This window comes from Podarcis tiliguerta (genome assembly GCF_965153285.1).
Source record: "Podarcis tiliguerta genome assembly, chromosome: 7".
Classification (NCBI taxonomy): Eukaryota; Metazoa; Chordata; class Lepidosauria; order Squamata; family Lacertidae; genus Podarcis; species Podarcis tiliguerta.
Window position 1 is genome coordinate 21,701,640 of NC_139540.1, and position 13,987 is coordinate 21,715,626.

At 37.3% G+C, this 13,987-nt stretch overlaps 1 protein-coding gene across 49 annotated transcripts in view; it reads right to left on the bottom strand.

Moving 5' to 3' along the window:
• The window catches only part of RIMS2 (regulating synaptic membrane exocytosis 2), a 348,259-nt gene that overhangs the window by 68,073 nt on the left and 266,199 nt on the right, over positions 1–13,987 (bottom strand). For 25 of the 49 annotated variants that reach the window (XM_083450342.1, XM_083450382.1, XM_083450348.1 and 22 more), the window contains 2 exons: positions 9,068–9,088; positions 4,453–4,553 (listed from right to left, as the gene is read on the bottom strand). The exons of 9 other annotated variants lie outside the window; for them this stretch is intronic. In XM_083450342.1, the coding sequence (XP_083306468.1) occupies positions 4,453–4,553; positions 9,068–9,088 (122 nt within the window). The remainder of the gene's footprint in view (positions 1–4,452; positions 4,554–9,067; positions 9,089–13,987) is intronic. 15 more of the 49 variants (XM_083450385.1, XM_083450388.1, XM_083450347.1 and 12 more) reach the window with 3 other exon arrangements.

Sequence of the window (13,987 nt, forward strand, 5' to 3'; positions counted from 1 at the left end):
TGAGTCTTATTAAGCTAGCAGTCAATAACTTTGATTGCTTAAGGTAAACAGTGTGATAAACATAGTATGCCAAAGCTAAGGTTTTCCCCTCATAAGTGAATTTACTCTACCAGTCTGCTCATTACAATTGTAGGATACCAGCTTGAATACCAATTCTATTTTCAACAATAAGCGGAGGCCTACCAGTACTAATATATATATATATTAGTGCCGTTTCCTTTCCTACTCTTCATTTTAATATACATTGAACAATTTCCTTAGTAAATTGCCAGAATAAATTAGTCACTGAATAACAAAGACAAAAATGTATCTAATAAATAAGTAAGTAAGTAAGTAAGTAATCTCCAGTTGCCAGACAAAACATATATGGGCATACAATTTCTCTTGGCTTTGAAATACAACTCAATTACAAAATAGCTTTTCTGCTCCTCAGATGGGTATACTACTCTTATGATGATGTACACCCCAGTCTAGCAATCCAGGCTAGGTGAGGGCTCCAATGGACACACAGAGCTGAAAGTACAGTTCCATTAATTTAACTGGAGAAAGAGCTTTGGTGTGAACAGAGATAAATGTATGGAGCTGTGCCTCCCTCTAAAGTGAATGGGTGAGCCAGCATGCATAAGAGCTGACGGCAGATAGAGAGCACTGGTATGGGCAACAATGCATATCTGTCACCTTTCTAGATATATCTGCTGTCCACCTCTGCTCCAACTGTTATGGATGCAATTCTTATTCCCCATTTATATATTAGTTTGTGTTGCATTCATGTTTGATTTGATTATACTATAAAGATTTTCTGATGCACTTCAAGATCCTGTTATCAAGTTGTCAAGCTGAACATAAATGTCGGGATAAATAAATAAATAGTGGCAGGCAGCAATGTAAGGCCATTTACTCAGAAGGACAGACTCCCTATGACATTTGTTCACCTGCAGTGTTGAGTTGATTAAACTAATTACAACAACAACAATTAAATTAACTACTACAACAAATTAATTGTAGTTTGTTAAGGGTGCTGAGAGTTGTTAGGAAACCCCTGTTTCCCCCACAGAGCTACAATTCCCAGAGTTCCCTGTGAATAGGGATTGAATAGCACTCTGGGAATTGTAGCTCTGTAAGAAACTAACAACTCTTAGCACTCTTAAGAAACTACAGTTCCCAGGATTCTGCAACTGTTTAAAGTTGTATGATACTGCTTTCAATGCACAGTGCAGTCTGAGCCTAAGCATGCTTCCTTATGGTAGAATGCCAATGGAGCTCTTGATAGCAGAAGATAGAGCATTCTTGGCTGCAGAAGCAGGATGACTGGCAGTGCAGAGGCAGGTGGCAGAAGGGAGGATTTCTGTTCAGTAAGCAATGAATGGCTGCTGCCTTGTGGTAAGAGTGGCAGCAGTGGATTAGCCTCAGCTGGTGCCAGTGGTGAGTCCTCCTCACCTTTCCCTTTGTGTGTTGTGTTGTATTTGTGTGGGTTTGAAAAAGAGAGCTGGTTATTCTTTTTTGTTTACATTTCTATATGTGTGTCTTGACTGAGTTGGCTTTCTTGCTCTGTGTGTACAGCTGTGTTGTCAGGTGGTTAGGAGAAGCGTCTATGTGTGTGATTCTGAGAGGGGGGGGAATATGCATTCCAATCCTTATGTGTATATTTTTATGTTCATATTTCTGAGTTGCTACTGGGAAATATGAATACAAGAATTGCATTGATTAATTCATTCCATAAAATTCAAATGATTAATCAGCTAAGATACCTTTAACTGAGTGAAAGCCCTGGTTTAGGCGTAGAGTCCTAGCAAACTCAACCTAGGAGGGATATTTCCATTTGTGTTTTCACTTTTTATATTACCAAGTGTGACACTTGGATTTGTGCATATGACTGAAATAGAAGTGAAGTAGAAGTCACTTCCTAGTGTTTGTTGATATCTTTGCCTACATAAAAGGAAATCTATTCTTAGGTGTCTGGTGTATGCATACTGCATTCCTCAGCAAGAAACGTTTGGAAAAGTACCAGCACCAGATGATTTAGAACATACATTCCAAGAGAAGGAAGTTATTGGACATTCCAAAATATGCTCTAACAGAGCCATAATTTCATTCCAAGGACCTAAATATTTACTTATTCCTTTTGTTTGCTTTGCCTAAATGACATTCTTATTCATATACAAAAGTGTAAAAGCTATTTGTGACAACAAGAAGATGGGCTGCCTCAACAGAGATAGTTTCTAACAGAAGTCCAGCGGCTATCCAAAAGCAGACCATCTTGGCTGTGAGTCCTGGAAGATCCTGAAGGCCTTTTCCCAACTGACCTGGGAAGGCAGGGCCCTGGCTGTGGCGAGGCTGCTGAACAGACTCTTGGGCTGGGGTGTTGTTTAGGGAGCTGGGCTGGTGCGGGTTTGTTGCTGTTGTTGATATTTATTTTTTGTATCTTTATTTTTACATCTTATTATGTTTCAGGTGAAAACTGTTCATTTTGGTTGTGTAATTTTGGGTGTTTTTTCTATTGCTACTTTTGTTATGTTATGTTTGTAATTATGTAAATTTGTTCCTGTTGTAAGCTGCCTTGAGCATCTTTCTAGCTATGGAAAGGAGGCATACAAATAAGATGATGAATGAATGAATGGGATTAAGCCACAGCTCTCTAGCTACAAACTTTGAAGCAAGAGAGCTTTGCAGCTCCCTACTCATGGCAGCAGCTCATCAAAAGACTTCCTGAAGGTTAAGGTCAGTTGAAGAACATGCTTGATACAAACACATTCAGGACTAAATATTAAGAAGGCTGAAATTGTCCATATTACTAATCATGCTTATTGAGAAAGTTTTGTCTTTCAAATGCCTGAGTGTGGTTTGAGGCACCTTGCCCAATCTTTTTAGCAAGCAACTAATATACAAATACGGCAATGACTTTTTCTTTTTTAGCAATACATCAAAAGTTTTATCTAATAAGATGCTACTCCAATTACCATTGGACGTTAAGAAATGCTCAATAGCAGAACATGAAGTACAGTAATTTTCCAATGGAATCATCAAACTTTGAACAGTCAGTATCCAGTTTCTGATTAAAGAATAATTTTCATGTCACATGAGATTAATAAAATCTGTCATAGTATGACACAATCTATTTATTTTTGGTAACTTAGAAAGGAATATTCCAAGAGCAATAATAATGCTATAAACCTATATAGACACCCCCCCCCCCAAATAGCAGCACCTGAATCCACTGATATGGCAGCATCTGAAGCAACCCTCCATTTATGTGCCTGAAATCTATCTGTTCTTATTAGTAGTACCTAATAGTGAAATCCTATATATGTCTACTGAGATGTAAGCCTAAACCATGGCTTAGCAGTCTGTGAATGAGCTATGGCTTGGGTTTGGCTGTTCTTTCCTCCCCTCTCATATACTACAGGAAGATGACTTTGGTTGCGCTTGCTTTCCATTTCCCCCGAAAACAGCTTGCAATTCCACCCAAGCTTGGGACTGTGATTTACAGTAACAATGATGAAACATACTGCAGCTTCAGAAGTCATAATATGACTTGTTTGGAAACTGACCATAGCTGATGATAAACCATGATTCTGGGTTTTGATGGAATGACAAGCCAAGATTAAGGGAATTTGAAATTGCCTCCAAAGTACTCCTTCCCACTACATGAAAGGATAAATGTAAAAGCTCAAGGCTCACTGCAGCTTATTCCCATAGCATTAAGCATGGTTTATCATTACATCTGAACATAGTAAATGAGTTCAGTAGAACTTAGTTTCAGGTAAGTACGGTATGTACAGGATTGCAACCTTATGATTTAAAGTTTTGTGAAAATCAGACCTACACTGAAAACTTTAATGTATTTTATACAGCATAAGAATAAGATATAGAACATAGTAGATTTAAAAAAATCAATTTATCTCTTTACAGTTTACTAAGCTCATTTCCTATTATTGGTACATTCTATCGCATGACTAATTGGTCATTAATCACTTTCTGAAGCAGGCAACTACTTTACATTCTTTCTATTCTTAGCACACTAGTTCTGATTTACATTCAATGAGAGCTTGGAAAAATTAATTATAGTCTTAAAAATCTGATCAGAATCTCCTAACTGCAGTTCTATACACACTGACATGGGGTTACCCTCCAACCCCCTTTGCATATGCAAGAACACAGTTTTTCAAGTACAGAGAGGTGGGGTGGTTTTTCTGTCTGGCAATAAACCCTTATGCTTTGTAGGGTTCAACTCCTGAGGCCCTAACCTCAGGCAGATACTGCTACAAAAAATGGGAGCTAACAAGCCTTTTAGCAAAGGTCCAACCTATTGAATACAGTGGGATTCACTTTAAAGTAAACATGTACAGGATTTCCCTCTTAATCACAAATGCTACCATGCAATGATTACTAGCATTTCACTGCCTGATTAAACAGTTACTCATTTTGCTGCTTTTCAAAACAAAATGCCCTTGCCTTTGAATGATAATCTTGCTCCAGCCTGGAGTCTGATCCTGCTACCTGTTTGTATTTGTTCATTTTCATTTGGCGATTTCTTTCTTCCACATCCATAGCACCTGTCAAATTCAAAATAAAATAACCAGTTAATTTGCAATTCTGTGTTGTTTTTGTTTTAAAAAATGACATCAATATAAGTATTTTTACTCATAATGGTGAATATTGTGAGATTGACTTAAGTGATTATGTATGTTCTTCAACATAAACAATAAATCCATTCTTTTGTTTGTGATGAATAAGATAGCTACAAAGGCAAAAACACATATACAAACAAAAAACCCAATCATTGAGAATTTAATTGTTTAACACCAACTGTGTCAACATTTAACATGGTTCTAATATAAGGATTTGACAAGATTTGTTGCTGCTGCTAGACTATCCAAGAGGAAAAACAAGCAAACAAACCCATTATGATTTTTGAAAAGCAGAAACACATGGAACAGGCATATAGATTTTCAAAATGGAAATCTTATCATTTTTGAATGTGCCAGTAATGAAGGCCAGCTTAACATGATCAGTCAACACAAAATGATGTTTCCTCATAATTTTTATATACTGTATAGAAGCTATCCTGTAAAATTTACTTCCAGTGAAATAAAATAATCTTGATATGATATTTTCTGCATTTAAAAAAAATGAGTATGGGCAATATACTCAGAGTAGACCTAATGGGGAGTAAATGGACACAAGCCCATTCATTCCAGTGGATTTACTCTGAACATGTTTAACATTCGATATCCTATGTTTGTGGGCCTAACAATTAATGCTTAAAATATTTGGATACATTGCCAAATATGTTCATCCCTAATGGCATGGCAGAACGACTTATAAGAGTAATACTTTATATCCTAACAGAACATTTAAAGTGTAAAAGCTATTCTTAAGAGTAAAAGCTACATTTTCCTTCACTAAATATTAGCATGTAGAAGCTAACAAAAAGTTTTATATTAATGGCTGTTGTATGTATTTATTTAAGAAATTCCCAACAACCATTTCTGCAACACAACTATCAAATAGTAATTGAAAATATATAATAATGTGTTTCATGGAAGCAGTTTAGTTAAGCAGAAGGATATTGTAGTAACAATCTAGAACAGAATGAAACTGCAGTCAAGTGTCAGAAATGTATACCAAATATTATAATGGAGGGTGAGAGAACAAGAATATGCATGCAATGAGGTGCTAAAGCATTTTTTTTATATATAATGGCAAATTGTTGCTCAAAGGGGCTTCGAAAATGATACAGGAGGCTTTGCTCAGACATAAATATGCTTAAGTTTCTCTGGACTGAAGCCATTGTTCTGTAGCTCTGTGATTATGAGGTCTGCTGTTCTCACTTAGTCATAAATCAGTAGTACATGCAATTATTTAAGAATATTCAAGCCAGAATTGAAAGAAATAACAGTAACTGCTGCTACTGATCATTAATTTAGGAAACAAAATAAAAGAACTATGACCAAGATTCATGTACAATACCAATGATACTAACCTCTTCTACACTCTCCCTTAATTATGATAATACTTTTAATATCAAATATGGATATGAATTAACTATGTCCTAGTTAATGTACAAAATACACGTCAGAGAAGCAAACTATAGAAATGCTATATTGGTGCTTGGCATTTTCTTGTAAGCTAGCTTTATTGGATTTTTATCCAACCATCTCTTAGACAATTCTGATAATACAGTTGAAATGCATTCAGAGTGGTGACAGCAAGCCTTTGAAACTCCCTCCTGCAACATATCAGTCAAACACCATCACTATTATTTTTTTGGCGCCTACTGCAAACCTTCCTTTTCAGCAACACTTTTAAGTGGAGATTTTTTATCCCAATCGGTATCTGCACTGGAATTTATTTATTTTTTCTATATGGAATGATTTTAATTGCTCTTCTATATTAAATTGTTTTATACATTTTTATTGGTTATGTTATTATTGTTAGTCATTCTGAGATGCTTTATAGGAAGTGGTTAATAAATAGTGTTAATCAAATCAAGAATTTATTGATATGCTTATTGTTGTTGTTGTTGCTGTTAATATCTGTTTAAATGATTGAACATATGCAAATGAGCAACCCCTTTATCTCCTCCACTTGCAAGGAAGGCAGGTCTTACATGGCAATATTTAACCAAAAAATTATTTTCCAAGGAATGTAAGCCTAGTATTTAACTCTTAAACATTTATTAAGGAAGCCACTGCAATCCGTGTAGTTTTGTCAGCTAGACAGATTTCTATGTTATATTGTTCTTGGGATCCCAATCAAGTACGCCATGTCAAAGACGCAACAGTTAACAAGAGAAAAACATTTCTGCCATAGGATGACACTTGTATTTTGTTTTCCAAAACAGATTTTCAAGTTTGTGACAAGGGGAAGAGGGATTGTTTTTGTTTTGTCTTTAAAGTAAGACAATATGGTGATGAGACAGATGTCCGTTGTACTGCTTACCCCAAAGCAGTTTTCCTGAATACAGCCAACTTCACTATTTTTGGAAAATAGCAGCTGGTGAAACATACCACTGCAGCTTCCATTTTAAACACTGAGTTTCTAGCCCATTCTAGATTTAGGAAAGGTTTTAAAATACTGCCTCTCTTAAAATATGAAGAGATCAAATGTCTACCCAAGGTTCTATACCTGAATAACTGTCATTATTGTTTTCATATAATATTCTGAATTTCTATGGTCCCATCATCATGTAGTTGAGTTGACCAGAGTTGACAACCAATACTACTCTTGTGGCAATATACTGTACAGAATATTTCAGTCTCTGTTTGTGTGGCATTTTAAGGAAAGTCTTTTCTCAAAAAGTCTTACTCAAAAAGATTTGAGCACAATGCATACTTATACCATGAAGTAGGTAACAAGTGGCTTTGTTGGAAACTTAAGTATGATCCCATTTTTGAGAATATAAACCATCATGTTGATTTCATATGAATAAAATATATTTAAAAATACATATGCAAGAGATGCAGGGATCTAGAATAGGCATTCAAGGCCTAAAAATGTGTACAAGTGAACCAGCCCATAAACCTAGCATGCTGTCTCTGTAATTCCTTAGACTATGACATTCCACAAATGCTAGCTTCGAAATGCCCCTTCCTACACACTTGTTTGATGATAAAAGCACTGAAGCAGCTGCAGCCTCAATCTGATAAGACCCAGCTCATGGTTCAGCATGCCCGTGGCATAATGGTGTGAGATCCAGCATGGTGTAGTGATTAAGAGCGGTGGACTCATAATCTGGTGAACCGGGTTCGCTTCCCCGCTCCTCCACATGCAGCTGCTGGGTGACTTTGGGCTAGTCACTATTCTCTGAAGTCTCTCAACCTCACTCACCTCACAGTGTTTGGTGTGAGGGAGGGAGGGAAAGGAGATTGTTGGCCACTTTGAGACTCCTTAAAGGGAGTGGAAGGCAGGATATCAAGTCCAAACTCCTCTTCTTCTTCTTCCTCTTCCTCTTCTTCTTCGGCCTGCTGGCATGCTTCATTGGCTCAGCTAAAAATATTACTAGCCCAAGTGACCAGCTAGGTTGCTCTTGCCTGGCTTAGGACAATGATGAGATGTTAAAACTAATGACAAGCCTGATGGGAGATGTCACTTTCATGTCCATTTCAAGGAGTGTAAATACCAGGTAATCAGTGTAATTAAGCAGCTGTGATGTGTGGAGGTTTATTTTGAGAGCTAATAAAGTGATTTCCATTCAAAATTCCACCTTTCATACAATTTAAAAGGTCTCTTGCTTCATTAATAATCCTCTTCAGCTTCAATTAGAAATATAGCCTCCCTCTGGGCATGATAGTTTTAAAGCAGGGGAAGGGGAGCTTGTTTTTTCCCCTGCTACTAACCTGTGGATATCCCGTTTCTCGTTGCTTATCAAGGGTTTTGTGTACTTTTAAGGCTTTTTACCTTTAGGGTTAAAAATTCTTATCTTAGCTTCTACTCTACATCATAGGAGGCAGAGCAATCCAAATGCCCTTTGTGCCAGGCTGGAGGTGGATTGGGCTGGTCTCTTCCCGCAGAGTGACACCAGTGCAGTCATCAGAACTGCATCAGGCCCTGTGTGATCAGATGATAGCCGTGGAGCCAGCTTGGGAATCCAACAGATCTGAGGCTGGCTCAGCCTTGCTCACCCTGCTCCTGGAAGGCCCCGTTTTGGTCCTGATTAAGAGTCTGACTTACTGGCTGTGCATCTGTTAGGCAAAAGAAGGAATCGAGTAAAGGTGTGGTTTCCTGGGCTTCATACCTGATCAGGTGGTTGTGATGGGGCCTGTATGTTGAGGTGGCCATGGCTTTTCAACTAGCAGTTTTATTTTGTTTTATTGTGTTTTTATATATGTTGGAAAACACCCAGTGGCTGGGGCAACCCAGTCAGATGAGCAGGGTACAAATTAACAACAACAACAACAACAGTTACATGGGGAGCCCATGAAGTGCTGGTAGGCTATAACCACAAAGAGGGCTATTTGAGGCAATCCTTTCAAAACAATATTTTCAGCCCAAGGAATACAGTCAGTAACACACTGAAGACTATCATAGCTACAGAAGAAATAAAACAGTCAATAAACTGCCCTACCTTCATCCCCATTCTCTGGCACTGCGATGTGTTTAAAAAAGGGAGAGAAAATGCAAAAATAAAAATGAAGATATGGCAGAAATAATGGATTTTTAAAAATAAAATAAGCATGAATAAAATACAACAAAACATTTTTTTTCTTTAGCTGGTCAACCATAGCTGGTGCTCCATTTTTACAGATGTATCCATATCATTGGCAATGTTCCTGGGTCTCAAGTATAGGCTTATCAGAGGAAACTCATGGGCATTTGTTCATTTCTAGAATCATTAAAACTGTCTTCACAAAAAGCAGCACAGGAGGCGTCAGATACAGTTAGCTTATGCTTCTTTTCTCTAGAATGACCGGTGAATGAAAAAGAAGCATGCATGCTATATTTTTAGCACAATCTGTTCAATGTGTAGCCAAGCTGGACTAGCAGAAAACTGAATGATGCAGAATTGTTTCCAATGGCTACTTGAAGCATTTTTGTGGAAAATTAATTTATAGCAAGGCTTCGCCTTGAGTGTTGACTGTGGTATGGCTTTCCCTGTAGTGTGAGTCAGCCATGTTGGTTGCACTACTCAAGATGCTTTCCTATATTTTATTTTGTGCAATATATGCTTTCAAGTCTTAAAATGTATGTTACTTAGGAATTTCCATACTTTTCAGCATACAAAATACCTATCAACTTATCAATCAATCAATCAATAACAGTGTGAATAATAATTAGCTGTGTACAGTTGGGTGACCAGCAGACACAGTTCATGGGAAAACTCAGTGAAACCTTGGGCAGAGTGAACATATATGGCTATTAAAATGAACAAATGGAGAGTTTGTCCAAAATTCCTTTGGCATACAGAATTATTGGAACACATTCTTAATTTGTATGGGATGCAAACAAGAAGTATTGCCAGAACCTGGACTTAAGCACTACATAGTAGGTAGGCTGCAAGTGATCGCCAAAGAAGAAGAGGAAGCAGGCAATCTTGAATTATGCTGCCTGGTCTGTCTAAATCAGGGGTAGTCAACCTTTTTATACCTACTGCCCACTAATGCATCTTTCTTGATGGTAAAATTTCCTTACCGCCCACCAGTGCTCGATGGAAGGCAGATTCAGCTTGTGCTGTAGAACCCCCTACCACCCACCTGGAATCCTGAAACACTCACTAGTGATGCCACCAGTTAAGGTTTTATGTAGCCAGAGTGAGTCCTTCACATATGTTATAATATGTAAGAGACTCACAAAACATTATCCATGGAAATTCTCTATGCCTTTGTCACACCTTCTTGAGAATGCTGATGTGAATGCTTTGCACTTGATAGTGCTGCAGTATTGAGTCCTTTATATTTGTGTATAAACACACACACACACACATACACATGTATACATGCTCATGGAAGGATGAATGCTGGTTAAGAGTGGTCAGTTTCCCTATTCACTGTCCAGCACACAAAAGTTACATTTTTTATACAAGGAGAGGGAGCACAGATTTCTCCATGGATAAAGTGTACATTAGAAAAGTATCTTATGAGAGAAATGTGCTCCTAAGTATTTCATTCTATCAAAACCACAGTACAGTAAGTCTTTATGAGAACAAATAGCAATGACTATCCGGAACACTAAGGGTAATGATTCACTTTTCATCAAGATTAATCTACTTGTAACTATAGACATATTTTGTAAAACTCTTCTTTTGTTAAGTCAGCATCCCATTTTTAAACCTAACAGAACCAGATGGTGAAGAATATACAGATTCCAATTCAACTCTAGTCATGCACAAAAATTGTCCACTGGATGTGGAGGAACATTGCTATCAAAAGATACACATTCACATGAGGTATTTGCATGGGAGATGGATTCCAATGGGGATCTCGTCTTCTGGACTGTAACAGCAGCATTTAATAGTGCTATTGCAAACTTTCAAAAAAGAGGCAGAGAGTAACTAGATTTTTTTATATATAAAAAAGATCAAAACATGAAATAACCCAGTAACTCAATAACACATATGCTTTCAAAAAAGCACAACATGCCACAAAATGATACCTAAAGGAAAAGAATCCAAATGAAAGTCTTGAGGTTGCTATAAAAGTAAGTTTTCACAGCTTTTCAGCACCATTATGTGTCTTAAAAGTAATGTAACACTAATTCAAACCATACAAGCCTGCTTTATGTGTCTAATGAAGGGTGAGCTACACATTCAAAAAACCCTGACAGTATAGTCCTTTTTAACTATATCACATCAGAATGCAGGTGAGAAAATCTAATGCAAGTATTTTGCTGTCTTAGGAAAGCCAAGATGGCATGCCTCTCCTATTCCATGTACCAAAGCCAACTGACTAATAATTGACTCTTACTTCAGCACTGGTGAGAGGACAGCATGCTCCTCTACACCTGAGGGCAGTGAAGCAGGACGCAGCTGCCTCACTCTGTCTTGCTCTGATCCCACGTTTGGATGCTCAAAAACTACATGCCAGCAGAAAGCATGTCAAGAAAAATGATAGGCTTGGATTCTTAGGAGGAAGAAAAAGTTTTGCCATGTGATTTTCCTGCATCTGTAGGCCAGCTGTAAGAACAAAATAACATGTGAAACAGCATTTCACCAGCATTTTTGTTTATATTGGGGTGGAGAAATTTGTTTCGCCTGCTCATGAATGCTCATGGGGAACATTACAGGAGCTACATAAAAATGGTGGGCAGGGCCAAAGGGGGAAAAAGTGCACTGTCTGCTATATTCTACTCACTCAAAAGCTAGATCATTCCACAACACATCTAATCTCCAGCCAGGCAAAGAAAGAGGCATCACCATAGTTCAATGACACATTTCAGATAGATGAAAGCACACAGGAGGGCACAGAGCAGGACAAATGAGGACCATGGCCCCAGGATGGGGCATGGCTGGGAAGACTCTTAAACGCTGGCTAAGAAGGTCTTGAGGGCTGCATTTGACCCCCAGGGCTTGAGGTTCCTCAGCCCTGATTTAAATAGCAGGAAACTGTAGTGGTTTTGCTATTTCATCTCTTCTGCACATTCAGAAAAAACACATGGTACAGCCCTCATTGGTGTACATGATTTTTTAAAAAGACATGTCAATGCTTCAAAATGTGAGTCTGTAAGATTTACCTGCTAAATGCAAGCTTGCTAGAACAAATTCTTAGCAATGAGAATCTTTTAGCCTTTGGAAACAAAACCATCTCAGAGTGGAAGAATGGTTTTAAAGGAATAAAAACAACAATGATATAAATGACAAATAAGACTTTTAACCCTTCTGTTTCAACTGTAATGAACCATCATGATGTAGTTAAACAACTTTTCCCACCATGCAACTGGGCATCCATCTCAAAAGCATTTAATAACTATGGGTTGTATCCAACAAAGTTGTCCCATCATTAGCCTCATGTTCTCTATCTCTCCAAGTGTCAACTGCCACCAGCATTGTACAAGCTGACAGGTTATTTGTCAGGTAATTTATGAATTTGAGCACATCATCACACATACGTAGTCCCACAAATATGAAGAACATGCTACCTTATTGCTTGGTAATATTTTGTTTCCAAACCAATAGGCACTCAACCACCTATGTTCGCTATTAGAGGGGAGAGTGATCTGGGTAACCTGACTATGAGCCTTCAATATTTCATAAACTGCAGTATATATGAGGCATGTAAGAAGAAATTGTTGTAAAATAAAAGACAATACCCTTTTCTCTGGAAATATGACATACCTAAAGGGAAACCATAACTCCTCCAAAAGACACTGTTATTAGGAGAAGGAATTACAAGCAGCAGAGGAATGCCTCGTAAAATAAGTAGAATCTAGGAGAATAAATAGCCAGAGTGTAACCTTTTGTGTTTGTAAGAGTAGCTCTATTTTTCTAAGTTCAAAATGCAGTAAGTCATCTCCTACCCTTTATGAAAACCACAGTTTATTATATGTGACCCTTCAGATTCATTGGACTCATCAGCACCAACCAGTATAGCCAAATGCCAGGATGAGAGTTTTAGTCCAGCATCAACTGGAGGGCCAAAGGTTCCCATTCTTGACCTATGTATTTGCTCTGTAAACTTAAAAGCACACATTAAAAAGAAAAAAAAGCAGGTCTCAATATTAATAAAGATTAAACCAAGCTCCTGGTAAAAAAATACAAATGATGAGAGTAATAAAAACCTACAAAATATTTAGGTGTATGGTTAACGGCAAATAATATAAATTTGTATAAATATAACTATTTGGAAACTTGGGGGGATATTAATAGAAATTTGCAAATATGGGGTGGAATGAAACTTTCATTGTTGGGCAGAGTGTCAACCATAAACATGAATGTACTACCAAAAATCTTATTTTTGTTTCAATCAATGCTGGTGACAAATGGCAAAAAATATATTTCTAAATATACCTAGCAAGGGAAAAAACAGAGAATAAAATATAAAATACTGATAGATACGAAAGAGAGAGGAGGTTTCTCCCCACCAGATGTATTATATTATGAAGCATCTTGTCTGTGCTGCTTGAAGGAGTGCTTTGTTATTGAAGAATTCACATATTTTAGATTTGGAAGGTCATGATAATATTTGGGGTTGTCATGCTTATTTGTGGTGTGAAAAGGCAAAAGTACGTAAGGTTTCGCAAACCATATAATTAGGAAAAATTGTATAGAATATGGTATAAATATAAAACTTATTGGAGACTAAAACACCACTTTAGCTTTCACCTTTGGAAGCCATGGTGGTGAAAGGTTGGGTGACATAGAAATCTGCTAAGAGAGAAGGGTGGGGAATTTAAATTAAAATAGTTTAAGAATTTATCAGGGATGTTAACAACATGGTTACAATATCATCATTTGAATGAAGTATTTAAAAAGGATATGAAGCAGGGGTTTGGGGTACAACTATCACAACTAGAGATAGACCTGTTAAACTGTAATGTTGAAGTAGTATCTAAA